This window comes from Molossus molossus, unplaced genomic scaffold (genome assembly GCF_014108415.1).
Source record: "Molossus molossus isolate mMolMol1 unplaced genomic scaffold, mMolMol1.p scaffold_m16_p_23, whole genome shotgun sequence".
NCBI lineage: Eukaryota > Metazoa > Chordata > Mammalia > Chiroptera > Molossidae > Molossus > Molossus molossus.
The window spans coordinates 10171084-10195567 of record NW_023425359.1 but is presented as its reverse complement, the minus strand read 5'-3'; the positions used below and the strand labels follow the sequence as shown (position 1 = coordinate 10195567).

General features: G+C 45.3%; 1 protein-coding gene across 1 annotated transcript in view; it reads left to right on the top strand.

The window, feature by feature from the left end:
- The window catches only part of PLD5 (phospholipase D family member 5), a 265792-nt gene that overhangs the window by 128717 nt on the left and 112591 nt on the right, over positions 1-24484 (top strand). The window contains exon 3 of the mRNA XM_036277523.1: positions 11872-12040. Within this exon, the coding sequence (XP_036133416.1) occupies positions 11872-12040 (169 nt within the window). The remainder of the gene's footprint in view (positions 1-11871; positions 12041-24484) is intronic.

Sequence of the window (24484 nt, the reverse complement as noted above, 5' to 3'; positions counted from 1 at the left end):
TTTCCCCAAACCTCATTGTCTGCATCTTAACAATCGGAGTGCTCACACCCATCACAGAGTAATGTGATCATGGCTGCAAAGTACTTGGCACCTGGGCATACTCAGTAAGTGGCCGCTGTTACTGTCCTCGCCATCCTTGCCGCCATCATCATTTTTGCTGTTTTTCACTATATGGATGTATTAGGAAAACACCCACCGTCTTTCCCTCCTGTGTGTCTTCTTTACTACTCCTGCAGAATAATGCTTCGATTCTGACACTCTGGTCACCACGGGTGTGGGGTTTTTCCACAACAAGCAGTTCTGTGCAACACCAGCAGGTTGGTCGACAAGGCAACTCGATTTGATACCATCTGTATGACATGGCTTCAGACCACACAGGTTTCTTATCCTCAGTCCCGTGAAACTGCCCCCCACTCCCGGGGCCAATCGCAAGTACTAGGTGCCCAGCTTACCCACAACTTCTGCCCTGCTTGGCTACAGACTGGACATTCCCATGACCTCCTGTCTCTTGGGTTCATTTACTGGCTAGGGCAGCTCACCGAAGTCAGGGAACACTTGTTTAGCAGTTTATTAAAGAATGTGAAAAAGGGTCCGTGAGCAGCCAGATGGAAAGATTCATGGGGTCTGAGAGGGTCCTGGATGCAGGAACCTTGGTCCGTGTGGGGCTGCGTTGGTCACTCCGGTATATGGATGTGATCACCCTCCTGGAAGCTCTCCGAACCCCACACTGTTGGGGTCTTTCTGGAGGCTTCCTCACATAGACATGATCGATCACTAACTCCGTGGTTAGCCCTTCTTCCTTCTCAAGACAATGGGGACAGAGCTGAGCTTGCAGTCATGGCTTGGCCTTTCCGGTGACCAGCCTTCCTGCACAGCCCACCCAGAGTCACCTCACTGGGAGAAAAGACACTGCTGCCACCTAGGAAGTGACAAGAGTTTCAGAAGCCCCGTGGCAGCCATTGGGGACCAAGAGGAATATGTACCTTCCTATTGTTTCACGTGGGCATGTGGTTAGTACTGTGCATTTTTCTCAGTTGAGCTGTAGTGTTCTTCTGACAGAGTGATCGGTCAGACCACCCACAAGTTCATTCGGCTCCACATGGTGCTGCAGGTTGCTATGTAGTTAAAACAGAGGAAGATTTAGCTTAATATTCGGTGTTCAGACCACATGCACCGTTAGCACCTGGAGTTTCCTTTTCAGTGACATTTTAAATCCCTCACCAGGAGTGAATTAGCCACTGACTGAAACTTTGCCCTCCAAACCAGGACTGAGAAAAGGACACATGGCAGCTTAAGCCCAGAACCCTGTCCATTCATTCCTCTGGGGCGCTCAGTGAGACTTCTCCATCAGGAGTTCATGGGAACTGCACTTCCTGCCCGGGGATGGGCGTGTGGATGGCATGTCAAGGGTTTCAAGGGGTGGGTTCAGCTTCACACGAACTTCCTGGTTTTAGTCTGTGCCTTAAGAGGATGTTTGCACGCATAAATACGTGTATGTTTTAACGAGCGTATATTTCCCTTGGGGTACAGTTGCGTGCTCTGTTTGTTGCATGGTGAGTGAGTTTGTTTTTGGAAGCTTTTATGCATTTTAATTTTGTATGTTCTACTCTTTGACTTGGAGAGGAACAGGCGCTTGTTTGTGCAGGCAGACAGCTCGGGTCACGCTCAGAATCACACTGGTCAGAGACCACCACTTACCTCTTGCTTCCAGAACAGTTTCACAGCGAGGCCTCTGGTCCCTGCCAGAATGCGCCCCTTGCAGCCAAACGATGGTCCACATGAACCCCGGGGGACTCCTTGAGTGTAAGCTTTGTGGGCTGGGCTGAGATTCAGGATCACAGTGTCTGCCTGGCCCATTGGAACGTCAGATGCCACGTTTGTGTGATGGGCACAAATCTCAGCCCCACAAATCGGATTTACAAGAAATTCCATTTATGTCATCAAATCAGATTCCAAGTCGTCACTGGACTGTCAGGCTGGTGGCTGGCAGGAGCTCAGTCTCGGCACCGACTGCCTGCGGCTGTACAAAACCCTTGGCGTCCTTCCCAGCAGCAAAACATCTGGAGGCCAGTGGCAATGCATGGCTGTCCTTGCTGGTTACAGAGTCCAGTCCTGGGGCCTGCAAAGGTGGAGCCCCCGGGCCCAGAGTTCAACCTCCATGGGTGCAACACAGGACCTCTGACCTCTGGGAGCTGGTCATCTTCCTGGCGGGCCTGGGGCCAGCGGTGAGGCCAAGGCTTCTTGCAAAACTTCTCCACCCTCCCCAGCCAGGGGACTCTCTCCCCTCCCCCCTGGCGCTTCTCAGAGTCGCTCCTCTATCCCTTCCACTGGGGGACACACAGTGTCGTCTCTTCTGCAGCTCAGGACTTCCAATAACATACTGAAGAAGTGGAAGTAGCTTGTGGGCAGCCTCTGCTTTTGGCCTTGAACTAAACTTCTCTGAAGGTTGACTTCCTCCCGATGAATCAATGGAGGAAATGCACGTCTACGCAAATCATCCTGCATGCTTTGTGAGGTCCGCACGTAGAAAGTGGGGAAGTCAGTGAGTGTGTATGCAGGAAATACCTTAGTTGCAGGAAGTAGCGACTGGTGAGAGTAGGTGACCCTGGGGCTGGGAACTGGACGACAGAGTGACCAGGGTTGGGGGCGGAGTCTTCCTTTTTCACTGGGGATCATCATATTGTTTGATGTATACATGGACTGTATACATGGACTGCTTTTACAGATATGAAGATGTGTCCTTGAGTGTTAAAGGACAGAAGGTGAGATTTAAGTCGCCATCATGCTTCCACCAGGCCCTAGACTAATGCAGTGGCCTCTGATCGGTCTCCTGCGGTGACTCATCCCCCCACAAAAGTCACTACAAAAGTGTCCCATCCCCTTTAGTATATCAACTCAGAAGAAACTTAAAGCATATTTGGACTGTGAAAAGACACATTTAGAAAAACTATTTTAAATCTCTGGAAATGGCACACTTTCTGCCAGATGATGCTGACTGCCCTCGGTGGGCTGGAAATATCGCAGCCGAAACTGTCCCCGGGACCTCTTGATTTAAGGTTACGATTCACCACCACTCTGCTCCAAATGGACCACTTAGCAGCCACCTTCCCCGCTTTTCAAAAACCACCCTTTGGCCCTGGCCAGGTCGGCTCAGTGGTTGGAGCGTTGGCCTGCAGACCAGAGAGTCCCGGGTTTGGTTCCTGCGAGGGTCATGTACCAAAAAAAACAACAAAAAAACACACCCCTTGGTTCTAGAGGTGTGTGTGTATGACTTTCCTAAACCAGAAGCCACTGTGCCTCTGAGGAGTCCTCCCCCCTGTGCTTTGTTTCAAGGTTTGTAGGAGTCTCACTGAGGCACAGAGAGTTTACCCAAAACAAGCTGCTGGGCTCTTCAATGGCCCCCAGGCAGCTGTCATTTAGCTGGTGTCAGTGGGTACATGTCCATGTGACGTGGCGCATGGTGAGCCAAAAATAACTTGTCACACGATGGGCTTCGTGGATGTGGCCTCAGAGCCTGAGAACGGCTGAGGTTCAAGGCGGAGGAGGAAGGGAAGGGAAGAGAATGGCATGTAGCCTGTTCCGTGGAGCAAGGTTACCCCTGGCCCTGAGCGGTGGCGAGCGAAGCTCAGCCGCGGCGCCGCTGCTCGGTGAGGTCCGGCACTAAGGACTCGGGCGGCTGTCCTGTCTTTCCTTGGTCCTTACTTTGAAAACAAGGACTAGAAATAGTTGATGGCGAGTCTTCAACTGCTAAAAGTTGCACTGTGCTTTCAATGAAAGAGACAACTTGGATCCAAAACGCGTTTGAGCCAAGAACTTATCCTACGATAAAGTCGGCGATGAATCTGAACTCCACCGAGTTGAGCCATCCCCCTGTGTCCTCTATCGAGTAGTGTTCGGAGGGCTGGAGGCAGAGTTTGAAATTATAAAAAAAAAAAAAAAGTTCACCCCGTTTGTTTCAATTTTAGAAAATAGTATTTATCCCTTTTGGAAACATTTTCAACAAAACTCAAAATAAAAAATGATTTCCTGGGCAAGTGTGGGCTAACCCGAAGACGTTACTTCATTTTCTAATCTGCCCCCAAATGGTAACTTCAGTTGTATCCTGTCCGCAACCCTAGTGGTTAGTAGCTTTCCGGGACACTAGCCTGAGAGAGGTTTTGAGACCCAGGCCAGCTAAGTTGTGACTGATCATCAGGTCTGTGTTGGGAATGAGAGTGAGGGGAAGCACTTGTCTGTCTTACTAGCTGCAGTTTTTCTAAGGCCAGGAACCGAATCGGGATTCTTCTTTTTTCTTTCCTTTTTGGTACGTGCACCTAGCGGGAACCGAACCCGGGACTCTCTGGTCCGCAGGCCGACGCTCCAACCGCTGAGCCAAACCGGCCAGGGCAGACGCGGGATTCTTAAGCACTGGCTAGCGAGTGTCTTCCTCACGATCATTTCGCAACCTGTTCTGTCCATTGCAATTGTTCTTTCTAGATTCTGACCTGTGTTCCTCATGCCATCGACACATCCAGGAGAATTTACTCTATTAGGCTTTGGACTCATGTCAATTTTAGGGTCCCTGTTGGGGCTTAATATATAGCATCCTTCTTCCTGAGCAATTGCCAGCTCTGACAAGGACTAGCAGGTGGAGTCTTAGCCACGGTCAGCACTGGACCAGGGTCACCCTGGACCCGAGTGGCCTGTCCAGGCACGGGGGCTGGATGGGAAGGCTTTCCCAAGAGGAAGAAGTTGAATGTTTTTCTCAATCTCCCCATCAGGTAATTCACGCCTCCCCCTGGAGCAGAGCGAGTAAAGGTCTAAAGAAAGGCAAAGTTGTGTCACACCTTAGAGCACCCTTGAACCTGGACATGACGTTGGGTTCAGAAGGGGCAGAAGAATGTCCCTCCTAGGACGCTTATTCCTATCTGCCTAACTTCAGAATGTTCCGTGTTTGTTACCTGCCTTCCCCACTGGCATGTGAGCTCCGTGAGGGCAGGGTCGCTCCCTGTGTCTGCCCACCCACGTCAAAGCTGTCATCGCCTTCACGTCGGCCCCAGTCATTCTCTTGCTGGGACTCTGATCTCCCTGCAACCCTGGAGTCTCGGCAGGGGAACCACAGAGCTCAGAGTAATCCTCGTAAGATGGAAATCGGGTGGTGCCCAGCCCTTCCCCGCCCATCGTGAGTCTTCCGTCACACTCAGTGTAAAGCACAGCGATGGGTTCACAGGCTCTGGGTAATTCATGGGGTTCAGGACACACTACCCCAGACTGTGGCACCTTCGCATCCTGCATATTTCAGCCTGGAGGAATGTGAGAAACAGCACGTGCAGGACGGACTTTCTGACCTTCCCCTGAAGCAGGTCGTTTAAAAAATTAGTTGCCAGTATCAAAGGTTCTGACTATGGACCAGGAGATCCCGGGTTTCTGGCTTCTCTGGGATGACCCTCCATCTTCATTGCCATCGGGCAAGTTGGCTGAGCTTCCCTGGCCCTTCCCAGCCGTGGTAGTGCTTGGTGTCACTCTGCCTGAAGGCTGATGGGTTGGAGGGTAAAGGGTGGGCCGAGTCTCTCTGTGTTCATTGAGTGTCACTAGGCAGATAACTGACCATCCACGGACCTGACATGAAGAGAGCAAATACCTTTTCCAGAGATTTCCAGCATCATAAAGCAGGACACCTCCCCCCAGACAAATGACCTTGCAGATGCCCAGGACAAAGGGAGACCTAACACGGCCTGGCCCACCTCTCCATCCCCAGTCAGAAGTCCCTGAGATGCCTCATGGAACGTGGATTGGAGGCCACTGAATGGCTGAGGGGTAACTGAGGCCCAGAGAGATGAGATTTGGTCTAGTTCTCACAGAACAGCTTATCTTTAGGAACTTACTAGGTTTTCCTCTCTCATGCAGAAGGTGCTCATTGACCTGAAGCAGACGCTGAGGAGGTGCGCACCCTCCCTGGCCCAGCTGAAGGTCCCCTGTGGCTGCTGTGGACAGTGCTCACTGGAAGAGTGTCCTCTGGTGCCTGGGAGCTGGCTTGGCCTTCCCTGGACAGCCAGGAAGTCAGGCGCTGGGCACCCCGAGGGCAGCCTCAACTCGCGTGGCGTGAGTTTTCCAAGGAGGGTTCCACACAGTCCCTCCAAGGGCCCGTGAGACTGAGCTCAGTTTCCCATGGTTGTGACCTGCTTGTTCAGGATTTGTTTTTTGTTTGTTTCTTTATTGATTTTAGAGAGGAAAGGAGAGGGAGAGAGAGATAGAAACATCGATGAGAGAGAACACCGATTGGCCGCCTCCTGCATGCCTCCGACTGGGGATCAGGCCCACACCTGGGCATGTGCCCTGACCAGGAATCGAACCGGCGACCTCTTGGTGCTTGGGTTGATGTTCAACCAGTGAGCCACACCGGCCGAGCTCATTCAGGATTTTTTATGGGCTTTCCCCTTTCACTGACCCTGCTCCCTCGTTCTGCTCCTTGGCAACCCTCCCAATCAATGTCTTACATCCATGTCTCAGCTTCAGGCTCAGCTTTGGGGTTTCCCCAGGCCCTCGGGTTCCGCATGTGACGGGTGAATCTGCCATTGGGAAAGTGGGTCACCTGCTTCAGTGTCAGAGAGCCCAGTACCTCTGGGAAGGTTGACTCTTTGCCTCGTCAGTCCTGAGCTTTAATTACAGGTCACCTGAGGCTACAAATGTGCATCATTTTACTCTTAGTGCAAATCTAACTGTATTGATGACCTAAGGCCCTCTGGCTCATTGCTTAACCCCGCCAGAGAGCCAAGATCTAAGGGATGAAAGTCAGCGAGTCGACTGCCAAGCAGCCTGTGTGTATCAAGTGCCAAGTGCCAGGGCGCGACCCATTGCCCTGGCGATGCAGGCAGGCTCCTATCCAGGCAGAAAACAGCGTGGATGTCCCGGCTTCTGAGACTCATTCAGCCACTGTATGTAGATTCTTTTTAGTAACTGTGCTGTATCAGCTGGAGAACTTGGAGGCTTTTATTGGTAAGTGTTTAGACTGTAAGTTACTTCTTAAAATTCTCTTTTATTTGGCACTTACTGAGAAGCAGGCACTGAGCAAAGAACTTCATATAAATTATTTCTGCTAATCTTTGTAATAACTGTTTTATTCTCAGAAGTAGAAACAGATTGAAAGAGGTTAGTCCTATGCCCAAGGTTTCCCAGCTAGTACCTGGCCGAGCTGGGTTTTACCTCCCTTATCACAAATCCTGTCCTTTTCAACATTTCTCTGTGCTGTTACCCAAATCAAGAATGAACATATAATACCTGACCACGATTCTTGTGCTTAACACACACATACATGCATTTTAAAGCTGGCAAATGCTGAATGTACTTTTTTTTTTTTTTAATCCTCACCAGAGGACATTTTCGCATTTATCTTCAGATAGAGCAGGAGGGAGAGAGGGAGGAAGAGAGAGAGAAACATCGACGTGAGAGAGACACATTGAGTGGTTGCCACCTACATGACCACAACCAGAGCCGGGGACAAACTGCAACCGAGGTACGAGCCATTAGTGGGAACCGAACTCGGGACTCTCTGATCCGCAGGCCGACGCTCCAACCACTGAGCCAAACTGGCCAGGGCTGGGCTGCACTTTTTAGTCACTTATTCAAGGGGAACTACAGGCATTTCTTTTAAAAGTTATTTTTCCTGAATTGAAAGAGAACTTCTGATGATCAAATCAATTTTGGAGAATAAATACAATTAATAAAAACAGCTGAAATTCTATTTTCAGATCTACTAACCATGTAAAACGATTTTTCTTATATTGATTCCACCTCAGCTCCCTGGCTTCACAGTTCAAATCATTTGTAGTTTATCTCAAAGTGCCAAGAAAAGAGGCATGAAACGATTTCTGCTGTGTTGTGTGTCCCTGTATATTCAGCCTCTCCCCTGTTATTAGGCATCAGAAACGGTGCTCCGCCTCTGGGGATAGTTCTCTTAGAGGGGACGCCGGCATCCCAGGGGTTGGGCCGAAGGTGAATGTTAGGTCTGCCTACTCCCTGCCGTGCTTGAGAAGTAAGCACAGAGCCAGAGCTGCTGTTCGTTTGCGGAATGAGTCCTGCAGGGATGCTAATTGATCTGCCCCTGGAGAGAAGCGAGCTGCTGTTGGTTGTTAAAGGAAATAAAATGGGAGGTCACAGAAACAAGCCAGTCATTTCAAAGCTGACTTCTAGGGGCTTTCTAGTAAGGTACGGGACAAAAGCACCGCATCACAGGAGGGGCGTTTGGGAGGGGGAGGGTCTTTGGTCTGGGCATCCATTACCCAAACATAAGCGTGTCCCCAGATGAGGTCCTCTGCGTTTATTTTTAGCACTAATTCATGATGTACGTTGTGATTCGGTAAACATCAAATGATAGTATATGTGGTTTCCTTGGCTCCTAGGGAATTTCACTCTTCTCCTCTCCTAGGCTTTCTGGTACTTTCTTCTGTCTTCCTTGCCTGCCCCACTTTTTCTACCAACCAGAAGGGATTCGGTGTTTCCTGAACTTGGCTTTGACCCAATTCTCTTCTCTTGAAAATCTCTTTTAGTGATCTCACCCACTTCTGAGGCTTCAATAAGTAGAAAAATGTTGTAAGAATGTGTGTGAAATAGAAAAAGGAACAGATGAGGCATTATTCAACTGATGAGCACCTAAGCCTTTGTGTGCCAGAGACCCCTGGCCGTCAGAGACCCTGTGGCCTTCATCCTTGGGTAATGGTTTTAAGTGAAAATACATAGAATTGCAAAGGAAACCAATAATGTTGAAATACAGTGATCAAAATATTTAAAAGAAATTCAAGTAAGACATTTTCAGCAATAATTCATGAAATAAGGTCTGATGACTACCATAATTTTAAAGTAGCGGTGAATGGTAGGAGATGTTGGCAGTAACAGGCAGTAACCCCCGAATTCCACGGATCCAAGGTTGAGGACAACTGTTCCAAGATTTCTAAGAGAGATTGGGTGTTGATAATGAGGGAGGCCCAGCCTAGTTTGGGGGCATAGGGAAGTCGATGGGAAGGGATGTCTAAATTAGGACTTTGAACATTATTGAGAGATAGTTCAATGAGTAATGTAGGAATGGGAATTGGGAAAATGCATATGATATGCCAAAGTCTAGAGAGAATAGCAGGGAAGGAGAAAAAGATGTCTAGTGTGGCTTTGATGTAGAAAAAAAAAAGGCATTTGAGTCCAACGAGGCTGTGAAGAGGCAGGGCCAGACTGGTAAGCACTGTCAATCATGTTGGGGGCGGGGCAGGAGGTTGGAGGAGATGTCACCCTAAGAACAGTGGAGAATCCCATGAGAATTTTTTATCAGGCAGGAGAATACTTAGATTTATATTTTTAAATGATGAACCCAACTGTAGTAAGGAGATGTTTTGGAGGGTAGAGAATTCATGTATGGAGACATCGGAGGTGGTTGTAGGAGCTCTGGTAGAAGATATGGTGGCCCTGCAGGAAAATCTCAGCTGTCATTGGCTGTATGTTTCTACTTTACCTGCTGCTCATGCCCATCAAATACTAAGTCTTTTAAGATTTAGTTTCTAAAGTCTCCATGACATGCCTGCCATCCCTTCTACTCCTATTGACGTAAGTCAAACTTCCCATTTTTCTTTCCTGAGCTATTCCGACAGCCTCTACTGTCTGCTGGCCTGTCATCTTCTACTGTCCTTTATTCCTTTCCATTGGTGCACAGGTGAGCCGTCCAACTTAGCCCTGCAGAGGCCCTTGGTTGTTCTCAGATGCATCAGAAGTAAGGCCAGAGCCCCGTTCCTGGGTCACAAGCACACTGTGGATGCTGCCAGTCTTCCTTGTCATGGCAAGCTCCTCCATAGCTGTCCTACCTCACCCTCCCCTGGGCTCACCAGCTCACGAATGTCCAAACACCCTGTGGTTTACAAGTTCTCCCCTCGTCTCTTCCAGCTCACCCATAAAAATTGGATCTCTGCAGACTCATTTCAAGTCCCACTTCCTCCAACTCTAGATGTTTCCAACCAGAATTCATGTTTCCTTTCTACCCATGCCCCAGTGATACTGTAGATGACCCTGGATCCATCTAGTTTATCTTCTTGCTCTTGTTTCACCATTTCTTAGAATCTATTTGAATCATCATGTATGACACAGGCTGTCTCACTAGACCATACATTCCAGAGGACCAGGGAGATTGGCCATAGTCATGTCTGTGTTCTGTGCAATGATTTGCCTGTTCTCTGCTTGTAAGTGCTCAACAAATGTTAAATTCAACCATTGGTTGGGGGGACCCCGAAATTGTGAGTTTCTGGGTCACATGCCCAGACCCTGTTCTGGCTATGACATTCATCAAACACACAAGGACATTTCACCAAGAGCATTGTTTTTGTTTCTGAAACTGGCAAAATGGAACAGGTCTCATTAAGAGACACAGTGAACAGCTTTATTGAGAGGTGCTAGATTCCATGTTGGAACCTAAAATTCATTCTATAAGTATTTTTTTTTTCTTTATTGATTTTAGAGAGAGAGGAAGTGAGAGGGGGAGGGAGATAGAAACATTGATGAGAGAGAACATCAACTGGCTGCCTCATGCATGCCCCCTACCCACCCACAGGGATCGGACCCACAACCCGGGCATGTGTCTTCACCAAGAATCGAACCAGCGACCTCTTGGTGTATGGGTCGATGCTCAACCACTGTGCCACACCGGCCGGACTACAAGTATTTCTTGAGCCCTAATTATGAGTCCGGCACTGAGATGCACAGCTATGAATTCAACAGATCTCTGGTCCAGCCAGTGTGGCCCAATGGTTGAGCATCAACCCATGTACCAAGAGGTCACCTGTTCGATTCCTGGTCAGGGCACCTGCCCAGGCTGTGGGCCTGATCCCCAGTGGGGGGGGGGGGCATGCAGAAGGCAGCTAATTGATGTTCTCTCTCATCAATGTTTCTATCTCTCTCTACTCATGTTCTCTCTCTCTAAAATCAATAAAGGGGAAAAAAAAGAAAAAGAAAAACAGAGCTCTGTTCTGGGAGCACTTACTGCTATCTGTCTTTATAAGAGTTTGGAGTTTTCCATCCAGAGTTCAGGAGAATTTACATTTCTTAAACTGGAAAAAATTGTTCATTTCTTTATTGAAATGTTATGTGTTGCCTGGTTGAGTCAGAAGTAGAAACTATACAGCCTTCGTTGCAACACCAACGAGATCCAGGCATAGTGAATAGATATGTTGTCAATATATCGGGACATATAAAAAGGGAAAACACATTGATTAGGAAATTGCTCACCATAGTTTGTTTAGGGCTTGAATATTACTGTTATTTTATGTATTCTTTACTCCATCTTTAATAAAGCCCTGGAACAGGCAGGTTTTAAAAATTCTTTCTCAGAATCATTTTGTGCCTTAGACTGGGAAGCATCAGTAGAAGTGTTAAGCAATAATCATAACATTTATTATTTTTATTTTTTAACAGTAATAAAACTAGTAATATTTTAGCTTATAAAGTAGTTTTGATATATGCCCAACATTGTGCTAGAAACTGAAGATGTGCTCACAGAAGCAGTATCTTATGGAAGAGTTGCATTGCTATAAGGAAAAAAATATTATTAGGGGAAGATGCTGTGTGGGAAGCTCAGAATTTTTGTCAAGGCTAGTTCGAAGCTGGACATTAGAGACATATCCCATGATTTTATGAAACACGAATGCTAACTGGGAGAAACAGAGCGTAAACTCCTGGAACATAATAGATGAGCACAGGGGACATGTTTAAGAGGACTTTGGTGGAAACTGCAAATCATGAGAAATGTATACATTCAGAAGGAGTGAGAAGTATGTTTCAGATGTCTCTGTATGCATGTATAACAATCTGTGGCTTCGAATTTGACTAGATTTTGTATGTTTGTTTTTCAAAATCTTTTCTAAGAATTGCCCTGGTGGAAAATATTCCTGAAGGCCTTAACTATTCCGAAAATGCACCATTTCACTTATCACTTTTCCAAGGCTGGATGAATTTACTCAACATGGCCCAAAAGTCTGTTGACATCGTGTCTTCTCATTGGGACCTCAACCACAGTCATCCATCAGCGTGTCAGGTAAGCCACATCCTCTGCACGGGTGAGGATTGTACTGATGTGCATTATGCTTCTTAGTAGTCTTGCCTCCACCGCTCAAGTCCAAGCTCCTTTTTTAGTCTACTGCCACCTGTAGTATGTGTACGTCATTACATTTATGCGTATGTACTGTTGTTAATCATATGTCGCTCAGCTTTAGCTGGAATGCTTGGCTTTCAAGGGCAAAGTCATGTTTCATCTTTACTAGCATAGGCTCTCTATACAGTGCTGCTGTGTTGGGAGCTTCGGGGGGTGCTGTCTACATCATGGTGGCTGTCAATGGCGTGCCAGAGAACTCTTCTTTGCACCACATGGACATTTATAGTTCTAAGTCCATGACTGCTTGCTGAGGCGTTTGCTTGGTCCATTGGTGTCAAAATTTGCCTTTGGGACCCAGAGCCGATTTGTTTTAATAGTAGAGTCAAACATTCCAGTAGAGTTGTATATTCTTTTTCCTTTAATTTTTCAATTTTAGTTGACATACAATGTTATATTAGTTTCATGTGAACAGCACAGTGATTAGACATGTCTGTAACTTATGAAATAATCACACCATTTAAGTCCAGTACCCACCTGGTACCATGCATAGTTACTACAATATTATTGACTATGTTCCCTATGCTGTACTTTACATCCCCAGGACTATTTTTACAACTGAAAATTTAAACTACTTAATTAGTTGGATATTATTGACTTTCTCATATTTGCATGAATAGGAAAAAGAAAAGTACTAATTCTAATGACAAGTACAACCTGTAGAAAACTGACTAGATGGTCTAAATGCTTTCTGAATGAAATGCCCTGGAGAGAAATTATTCTGGTCATCTTTAGTGTGTTTCCCTTTGTATATTGGCATGATCACGATAGCACTGATCTATCCAGGCTATCCAATCCAAGCAGATGACCTATAATTAAATGTCCTGTACATTCAAGGATGAAATGTTCTGTCTCTTTGTACACAGAATGTGCTGGCAATGAGCCTATATAGGCATACCTCATTATATTGCACTTTGTTTTATTGCATTTTACAAAATGTTGCATTTTTTTTACAAATTAAAGGTAAGACCCTCCACCAGCAAAAAGATTAGGACTTGCCTTATTGCAGTGGTCTGAAACCAAACCTGCAATATCTTCAAGGTATTCCTTCAATAATTGCCTCATTGGTGCTTTAAAATCTGTTGTTCAACTATTTTAAACTAAAAAGATATCAGAAAATAGGCAAAAACAAACAAAAAACCACAAGGGCTATACTAAAGAATTGAATAAATTTACTACAGATGTTCCTTGAATTATGATGGGGTTACGTCCTGAGAAACCCATCATAAATTGAAAATATTGTAAGTTGAAAATGTGTTTAATACACCTAACCGACCAAACATCATAGCTCACTCAGCCTAGCCCATCTTAAACAGGTGAAGAACACTTACATTAGCCTGCAGTTGGGCAAAATCTTCTAACACAAAGTCTATTTAATACTAAAGTATTGAAAATCTCATGCAATTTATTGAACACTATACTGAAAGTGAAAAGCAGAATGGTTGGTTGTATGGGTATTGCTTTCACACCACTGTGAAGCTGAAAAATTGTAAGTCGAACCATCATTGGTCAGGGACAGTCTGCAATTGTGTTCTGCGCTTTTTTACCTCTATTGATAAAGCAGATATTTCAGGTACTTATTGCTACATATATTATCCCCAAACTTATTAATTTAAAAAGTAACAATCACATATTTTTCATGATTCTGGGAAGGGTTTGGCAGAGAGAACTTGGCTGAGGTAGCTTGCCTGGGGCTGGAGGATCCAAGGTGACTTTTCTTCCTTATCCAGCATCTTTCCCAGGGTGGCTGGGATGTCTGGGGGCTGCCTGAAGCTCTCTCTCTGCATGTGTTTCTCATCATTCAGTAAACTAGTCTGAAATGCTTTATATGGTGGCTGTATCTTAACAGGGCAATAGCAGAAACTGCGAGTCTTCTTAAGGCCTAGGCTCTGGAATCCCAGTTGCTTTCACCCTATTCTATTGATCAAAGCAGGTTACAAGTGCAAGATGAGAATGAGGGGCATTGTTGACAGGAATCTTTAGAAATTATATACTGCAGCCCACTGTGGCCATAACCAATTCATATCTCTTCCACATACAAAATGCACCCCTGTGTCCCCCTAAACTTTGATCCTGTTACAGCAGAGGCTCAAGGTCCAGGATCTCTCTGTCTGCATCAGGCTTGCATCTGGGTGGGTGAGGCTCCTCCTGTGCATTTCTCTTAATTTGGAACCCTGTGAACTAAAAGGACAAGTTATGCGCCCCCAACACACAGTGATGGAACAGGGTAAGATAACAAGAGTAGATACGTCTGTTCAAAAGAGGGGAAATAGAGAGCACATCAATCATGAGTCCATAGCAGTTTTGAAATCCAGCCGGACACGTACCAGTTTTCCAAACTCTGGAATCAGGGACATTTTCTAGAACTGGCTTCTTTACTGTTTAAAACCAGATGGTTTTCTGTAGAGCAGCAATTTTCAACCTCTTTCATCTCATGATATACTAATTACTAAAGGTCTGTGGCATGCAACAAAAATGTATTTTTTGCTGATCTGACAAAAAAATAGATATAATTTTCATTCATTCACACTAGATGGCTATTGTTGTGTTGGCTGTTGTATTTTTTTTTTTTTTTGACAATCTAAAGGAAAGGGGTCAGTGCCCATGACGAAATAGTCAGGTATTGCATCTTTTTAAAATTCTCCTGGCGCACCAGTGTACCTCTTGCGGCGCTGGTTTAAAAATCACTGCTGTAGAATACTGAGCCTAATTTCTCTGAGTCTTCACAAGGAGAGAGATGCATTTTCAGACATGAGATTAGAGGGGCTTTCCCTGCTTTGGAAATTAAATGGATTCAAGCAGGCTACGAGGCTGATCTCGCGAGCAGCTCCCACCTCTCTTGCCGATTCTTGGTCCCCAGTACCATGCCCTGGGGGAGTGGGAGCAATGTGAAGGAGTGAGGTCATCAGCAGTATTTGGAGGGTCTATAGCTCAGCAAGATAGGGAATGTTCTCTTCTTCCTCTAGTCCTTTGGTAGCCTAGTGATTGTTACTAGGAATCCCATGCAGTTTTCCTCACTGATCAAACACCAGGCATGAGTGTGGTCTTTAAAGAGAGATACTCAGTGGATTGAGCATCATCCCATGAACTGACAGGTCCAGGTTTGATTCCCAGTCAGGGCACATGCCCAGGTTTTGGGCTCGATCCAGTGGGGGGCGTGCAGGAGGCAGCCAATCCATGTTTCTCTCTTACATCGATGTTTCTCTCTCACATCGATGTTTCTCTCTCTCTCTCTCCCTCTTGGTCTAAAAAAGTCAATAAAGACATTTAAAAAATAAAATAAAGAGAGAGCAAGTCTGTGGAACAGAGACCACTTAGTGCCTGATTTGCTCCATTTTGCATCTTTCCTCATCTGATTCTCAACCCCTAGAGCAGTATTCGAAATAGGACTTAGAATTTAAAGGGCCCAGGAGAACTTGTCTAAATACCACATGTCTTGGGCTTTTAAAGGTTATTTTAAAGAATCTGGTTCCTCTCCTTTCTCCCCTCTGACCATGAGAGTGGGGGACAGTTGTGCAAATACCAGGAATGGAGAAAGGAAAGCAGGTTCGTGACGCCACATTGCTCTCTTTGTTTGGGTGCAGTTTAAGAACCCCCACTTCCTTTTCTCTGCAGGCCACCAAGTTTTACCACTTCTGAAAAAGCAGGTACTGACTGAAAGCCTGTTTGATTTAAATGTTACCTGATTTAAGCTCCCAAATGGAATAGAAAATTCAAGACTCTACCAAAATGTCAAATTTTGGGTGGCCAATTTTTGGACCTGTGAGCACACTCTTATTTTCACTAACACCTTATAAATATTGGCATATGATCATTGATTGCCTCTTGGATTAAAAAAAATGCTAGGAGAAAATTCACATCCTAATTATTCAAGTGGGCCAATTTAAATCATCTTTTAAGATGTTCCGGTGTGTCCTCGCTGGTTTGGCTCAGCTGTTAGAGCATGACCTGTGAACCGAAGGGTCTCGGGTTTGATTCCAGTCATGGACACGTACCTGGATTGCAGGTTTGATCCCCAGGCCCAGTTGGGCTCGTGAGGGAGGCAATCAATCTATGTGTTTCCCTCATATCTATGTCTCTCTGTCCCTCTCCTCCACCCCATCCCGCCTCCTCCCTTCCACTCTATCTAAAAATCAATTGAAAAATATCCTCGGGTGAGGATTAAAAAAAAAAAAAGATGTTCCAGTGTAATGAAAATTGGTTCAGGTTCACAGCTTATTTTCCATTAACATTTGTTTAAAGAAAATATTTTTATTGAAGGGATCTAGAATAGTGAAACATGACATTTACTCCTAAATCAGCAGAACTTGAAAAGTCCTAAACGGAAACCATAAATGGCACATAGATAAATATAACTAGAAGCAAAAAATGCCCATCTACTTACTATAACGTGACTATGAGCAAAATGCACCAAAGAATAACCCAGCTAGTTATAGGCTGGGCCCAGCTCAGCTGAAAAGGGACCCAGTAAACATGGCACATGACATCTGTGTCTTCTCTGGACAGGAAACAGTTTCCTAAGAGTGAGTGATGGTCGTTATTAACAGAATGATGAATGCCTGCTGTTTCTTTTTCATTTTCGTGGAAACAGACCCAGTCATTAAAAATGCATCTTTGATCTGTGTTGCCCAAGAGTTTCGGTTTTAATTCCCACCCTGCAAAGCTCGTCTTTCCTGCCCCTTTGTGTGTGTTTGCTCTGTGCTGGAAGAGCAGTGACCTTCCTTGGTGTCACAGCCCGGTAAGGACTAGCAAGGTGTACGGGCTCATGGTAACCATGTTTTCACATTTAATCTAACTACATGGTCAGGCAACAGGTTTTGTTTCTTTCTGTCTGATGATGAGTTTAGACCCTGAAATATTGAAATTTCTAGGACAACTTGATTGCTAATTTATGGGATCAAATTATATAGATTTATGAAATCAGGACTCTTCAGAAAAAGTCAGAAAAAACAACTTGATGAAGGCTTATTAGTATAGTCATCTAATTCATTGGATAAAAAGCATCCCATTCTCTATGAGTTCGCTGCAGGAACCCAATAAAATAAAGAATGCACTCTAACAACTGAATCTTAAAGAGATGCATTTATGTTCAGTCAATTAGTATTGGGCCACAGTGAGCCATGCTTGCCAATTGATGATACGTCGCAGTTTTTATTTAATTTGGAAAAATTATGATTTCTTAAATTGAGCAGCATTTGCATGATGTAGTGAGTAGCATGTACGAAAGCGCAGTGATCCAGGAGATGGTTTTGGAAAGTACAAATTCGGATCCCGTCTCTGCACAGTGCGTGCTGGCAGACTCTTAGAAAGACTGTGGAGATGAGCCAGAGGAGGAGCTTAGCTTTCCCTTTCCTCCTTATTAGCTGTGTGACCTTGAGCAAGATGCTGAACTCTCTGGGCCTCAGTTGCCACATCCGCAAACTCTGGGTGATAACAGAACCTACCTCATAGGTTATGGTGTGGGTTAAGTTGGTTAATATATACAAAGGATGTAGAACAGTGTTTGACAGTTTTAGTGTCTATAAAAGTGTTTATTGTTATTATTCACATTCACTTATTTGTATACACACTGTGACTCTAGTTCAGGCCAGTTTAATTATACTAATGAATGAGTTCTTATCAGCCTTATGCTGTGCTAGAAACTGGGATGGTTACCTTGTAAAATTAGAAGGGACTATAGTCCTGACTGGTTTAGCTCAGCGGTCAGAGCATCGACCTGTGGCCTGAAGGGTCAAGGGTTCAATTCCCAATCAAGGGCATATACCTGGGTTGCAGGTTTGATCCCCAACCCCTCAGGGACTTGCACGAGGCAACCAATCAATGTGCCTCTCTCACTTTGATGTTTCTCTCTCCCTTCCACTCTATCTAAAAATCAATGGACAGATATTCTTGGGTGATGATTAACAACAAAAAAATATTGAAATAAATAAAAAATAAAAGGGAGCATAATTTCTACAGATGTGAGGTTCTGGGTGGAAAAGGGCTTGGCAAGTTATCACTTCCTGTTGACTTTCATTTGATTTATTAATGACACACCTTCCCACACACACACATCCTGCTCCCACCCATCAACTCAAGCAGCTCTTGGCCAACACATCCACTTGGAAGCATCTGCTCTGCTCCTGAGGAAGCAGGAGGCCACTTCAGTGGTGAGGATCTGGAATGACTGACCACCCCTCACCACCCAGAAGGCCTCCTTCACGGGAATCACACAAGCTTAAAAATATCTTTTTTTTTTTTACCTCTCCATTTGTTCAGGAATCTACCACTAGGAAACTCTGTGATATTAGTCAGGGTTTTTCCAGAGAAACAGAACCAATGGGATAGATACAGATATAGATAAAGAAATAGTATATGTGGGGATTGATTATAGGGATTGGTTTGCACAATGTTGGAGGCTGACAGTTCCCACGATCCACCACCTGTAAGTGGAAGGTGTGGGAAAGCCAGGGGTGAGGCCCAGCCCGAGTCTGAAGGCGTGCGCAGCAGGGGAGCTGGGGAGGTATGTCCAGGCTTGGGTCCGAATGCCAAGGCCCAGGAGCATCCATCCAAGGGCAGGAGAAGACGGATGACCCGGTCCAGCAGAGAACAGCTTTGCACTTCCTCTGCCTTTTTGTTCTGTTCAAGCTCTCAAAGGACGGGATGATGCCCACCCACATCGGTGAGGGTGAGATTCTGTACTCAGTCTACCGACTCAAATGCTAATCTCTTTGGGAGACACCCTCAGAGACACACCCAGAAATGTTTGCCCAGCCATCTGGGCATCTTCACCCAGTCGCGTTGACTCATACAGTTGACCATCACATTTGTTATCTGGTAAGATTGTAACATGTTTGCTCCTAGAACAGTGTAATTTAATAAAAAATTAGTCTACAACCCCAGGCTATATTTTCTGAGAATTTGAATTTGATGTCCATGAGATGAAGATCTCTCTGGACAACTGATATCTTGAATCTTGAGTACATAAGAGGCAACATAGTCTTGTTAAACCTATAGCCACTACTGATTTTGATGGTTGGTTGGCTGGTGGTTTTTTTCTTCCTTGGTGGTTTTTGTTTGTTTGTTTGATTTTTAATTGACGGTCCCTATGACCAGGCAACAGTCAGGGATCTCACCGTGATGTTAGTGGGATACAGTGCCATTGTGACTCAGGCAGCTGCAGCCACATGTGACTGAGGTCTCCAGGTCCTGTCTGGGAGCTCACCATTCCTACTGACAGTATTCTTCCTGACTGACCCTATCACTGTAGGCTAAGCAGCAGACAAGGACTTTGGTGTCCACTAAATGATAAACCTTTTCTTCGTTGTGTTTGGTTCACAGCCATCCTTGTGATTTGTTCATAAATAATATTATTAACATTTTCTATTATAATCACTTTCTATTTTGAACAACCATGCTTCTTACCCACCGTCAGGATGCCTGCAGTCTGCAGTCAGCTGTGCCCCAGGCCCTCCAACACCTCTCACTCCCTGTCGCCACCATCTGATTAAGTCTCTGTTTTTCATGTCTCCCTAAGCCCACTCTTCGTCTTCGTCTTCGCCTTTCCTACTGCCCCAGGGTAGGTCTCCACTTCCTCTCCGAGTCAACGGCAAGAGACCCTTCATGCAAACAGTTGGCATCTACTCTGCGACACAGGAGTATTTGTGGAACCAAGAAAAATTCAGTTGCAGCCTGATCATGAAATGATTTATTAGAATGCCTTTTGTTACTGAATTTTTTGTTGTTGTTATCGAGAAAAAATAAAATTACAGCAGTTTCTGCCTTTCCTTTTGCTGAAAGGAGATGAGCATAGTTGGTAGAGACGGGATCTTTTAAATAATTAAAATGTTTTGAGCCTAGTTCGGCCAGTGTGGCTCAGTGATTGAGCGTCGACCCGTGCACTAAGAGGTTGCTGGTTCGATTCCTGGCTGGGACACATGCCCAGGTTGTGGGCCTGATCCCCGGTGGGGGGCGTGCTGGAGGCGGCCAGTCCCTGTTCTGTCTCATCAACGTTTCTATCTCTCTCCTCCTCTCACTTCCTCTCTCTGGAAAGTCCATAAAGGGGATAAAAAATGTTTTGAGCCTATATAGTTCATAGGATGTAGTGAGCAGCCAGAGAAAGCAGGAGATTCTGATGAAACATGGAAAGCACACATTTCATCCTTTGTTTCGCTGTAGCCCTGAAGGCTTGCATTCATTAAGGAAAACTTCCGAGTCTACTTTACATTTTGTACAAGGCACAGAGAAAAGTAAAACACATGTAAATGAATGAAAACATCACTAGGATACATACGAATGCTTCTGTTGTGAGTTGGATCGGTTTAGAATCGGTTCTATTTCTTTTCAGCGCAAAGAGCTTGGTTTTGTAGAAAAGGCAAACTGGCAGCATCATTCGGCAACCACCTGACTGCGTGCAGACCGTAGGCTTGGCACCGGACACACTTGGTGTGACCCATCGTTTTGCAGCTGTAGTCCCATTGGGCAAATGTCATAACCCTTCATATCCTCAATTTTCTCATCTATAAAACGGGTATAATAATACCTGTCTCATTTGATTGCTTGGTAAATTTGATTCGATAATGTTTATAAAACAACAAACAATGGACTTCATAAAAGATAGTTTCTCTTTTCATTTTTTGTTTTTCTCTTGCAAAATGCTGATTTTCAAATTTACTGGACACTTACCCTTCTGTGTAATCTTAGGGCAGGAATACCTTCTAGCTGTCCCTCAAGATCTCAACCTCTGTTAAAGGAGGTTAAGATAATTCTACCCAGAATACTAATTGAAGTGGTTCTACAGGGTTTGGGTGGAAAAAAAAAAAAGAAAAATGGGCCTATTTTTAGGTAGATTCTTACCTTCCTATCCCAGTTGGGCGATTCCCAACCGTGACTGCCTGTCACAACCACCTAGAGAGCTATTGAAATATACTGATGCCAGCCCCACCCCAGACCAGTTAAATTAGAAGGACTCAGGCATTGATACTTTTTTTCTTTTTTCTTTTTTTTATCCTCACCCGAGGACATTTTTCCATTTTTTGTACAGATAGAGTGGGAGGGAGAGAGAGGAAGAGAGAGAGAGGGAAACATCGACGTGAAGGGACACATCGAGTGGCTGCCACCCGCACGACCAACCAGGGCCGGGGACAAACTGCAACCGAGGTACATGCCCTTAGCGGGAACCGAACCCGGGTCTCTCCGGACGGCAGGCGGACGCTCTAACCGCTGAGCCAAACCGGCCCGGGCAGGCATTGATACTTTTAAAAAGAGGACTTGGGGGATTCACTGGGCACCCAGGATTGCGCATCACTGCCTTAAACCACTCCAGTCTAATAAACATTGTCTGATTTTTATAGATGTCAAGTCAAGGGCCAGGGTGGTCTCCTCCGCCATCCAGTGTGTCAACCTGATTTTACCTTTCCGTGTAATCTCGTTTATTCCTCCTGTTCTCTCGGCGATGATGTGAAAGGGCAGCACTTGAATCTGACTATTCTGCTTGTCCTGGCCCCCGGGGCTGGTGTCCTGTTCAATCTGGAAGCTTTATTGTTGGCACGTGGCCGGGAGGAGAAGCGATTGCTGGTGGGTTTGAAACAGATTTCCCTTCAGCCCCCTCATCTCCAGGCTACACATTATTTCAGCAAAACTGGTGCAGTGTCAGCACGGAAGTTACATAACCTGATGGAAAGAGTGCCCCCTTCTTCCAAAATAGCATCTCTTCCCTGTTCCCCAAAATTGACACTCAGCAAATGCTTATACATTAGCATTCTCCTGCTTGCAACGTGGCTACCTCATTCTGAATGTGCCTTTATTGAACAAATGTTTATGAAGGTGCCGGGCCATGGCTGGGGATACAGAGTCCAATCGGCGTGGTCCCACCGGCCTCTGCGCGGGGTCGTGGGGGTGGGCGCAGAAAGCAGTGGTAGGAACTCCGTGGAGGGCAGCGCCTGCAGGCCGGGCAGCGTGGCCTGGCCTCTCCGCGGGCTCTGCTCCCGGGAGCTCCTGTCCTCCCTCACCCTGTTCCTCCTTCGTTCATAGCTGCCGCTTCTCCGCGCTTCCGTGTCCCCATCTGTTGAGCAACCCTAATTATGTTCTTGCCTGCTTCCCAGTATATTTCCAAGGGAAATCATCATTCTGCTCTAAACTCATAAGCACTATGATTAGCAGGAGTTTAACCTCTTTAATTCTTTTTTAAATCCAATCATACGGACATGAATAAATCATGAAGCCAGACTGTCTTCCTAGTTATTTGGATTAAATAATGACTTCTCTTTCCAGTTGTTTACCTATAACAGTGGGTTGTTCTCCCTCCAGATCTCCCATCTCTGTATTTCCATTTCCTTAAGGTCAAGTTATGTTTTTGGAACTTTCTTTTCAAAAGAATAGGTTGGATTTTTTTTTTTCTCTCATTACAATAGTAGTAACTTCTTACTATAGAGAATGTGGAAACTACAGAGAATGAAAGAGAAACAAAATTATCTATATGATCATTAACAAAAACCTGTTAATGGTTTGCCATTTTATGCAGAATTACATATATGTACTTCCACTGTATAAAGAAATGCATAGCTTGATTTTGAACTTCACGTTACACCATAAGCACCTTTCTACAACATTAGAAATACTTGTAAACATTTTAAACTAGCGAACTGAGTCAAGAAGTGATTTTGCATGTATAATCTTGTTTCCTAAGTCATGACTTTAAAAACAAAAGTCAAGGCAACTGTATCGCTTCAAAAGAACACCTAAGCCTTAAAGTAAATCCTAATCAGCCCGGCCAGTGTGGCCCAGTGGATTGAGCATCATCCCATGGACTGAGAGGTTCCGGTTTGATTCCTGGTCAGGACACATGCCTGGCTGGGTTGCAGGATCTATCCCCCATAGGGGGCATGCAGGAGGCAGCCGATCTGTGTGTCTCTCTCACATCAATGTTTCTCTCTCTCTAAAAGATCAATACAAACATATTAAAATAAATTCTAATCTTGTTTTCTTGTGACTATATCATTGAATATTTAATATGATTAATCAGTCATGTGTCCTACTTTATTTTGACTGAAATTTTATACATACGCATATATGTAAGGATCCGTAAGTAGGATAATAGTACACCTGAGATTACCCTGCATTTTCATCATCATATCATCATCATAAACACACATATACACACACTTATGTTTCTCTGGGATTGATTTCTAGGTTTGGATGCCTGAGTGGAAGGAGGCAATATGTCCGAGTACACAAACTGCTGACAAGAATAAACATTGGCCCTCAAGTTTTCCCAGAGTCTCTGAGTACAGAGGAGACCTCTTTGTTGCTTTGCTTTACGCTTCCCTTGGCGACATAAAGTGTCCCTTTGTGTCTCAGCCACCCAGACTTGCCTTGCTTAGGCACGCCTGTTCTCAGACTTCGCCCATATTTGTCTGGGCTATTGATCTTTTCTGATTAATTTCTAATATATTTTTGTAGGATCCAGCCATTAGCCCATTTCTCATTTGCATAGCAAATATTTGTTCTAAATTTTACTGTTTTTCATTAACTTGTGGTTATTTTTTGCTATCTGTTTCTTTAAACTTTTATAATTTGATATTCCCCTATTATCTTTTATTGCTTCTGCGTAGCTAGCTGGTGTATTCATTTCCTGTGGCCACTGCAACAAATTGATACCAACTATGGCTTAAAACACAGACATGTGTTCGCTCACAGTTCTGGAGGGAGGAAGTCTGCAGTCAGCTTCACTGGGCTGAAGCCAAGGTGTCAGCAGGGGGCCTCCCTGGGAGCTCCTGGTGGGACACACACCTTCCCCTGCCAGCTTCTGGTGGCTGCTGGCGTCCCCGGCTTTCTGCTCTGTCGCTCCCACCTTCCAAGCCAGCACCTCCTCTGCTCATCTCCCAGCACCTGGTCCCCTGGGGGTCACAGCCCCTCAGCCTCTCACACCGTGCACTGTGATTGCACGTGGGTCCATCACATCAGCCAGGATGGTCTCCTCGTCTCACAGTCCTGAAGCACACCTGCCAAGGTCCTGTTCCAAACAGGTAACATCTGTCTGCTCCAGATTAGGACCAGACATCTTTGCGGGTCGTCATCTTTCCTGCAGCTTGGACAAGGTGTCCCACTCCAGGGCTGTGCGTGCATAAAGTGGCCGAGATTTCCTTGAAGGTCTTGGTATGTCCTTATTCTGCCTGAGAACCTTCTTTTTTTAAAATGTTGTACTTATAATAGAAGGGTCCATCCACCTGGGCCAGATTGAATGACTTTATCTTTTTCTCCGACTCAATTAGGGTAGCACTTTTGTTATTGATAAAAGTCATGTTTGCACCATTTCTGGATTCTCTATTAAGTTATGTTTTATTTCTCCAT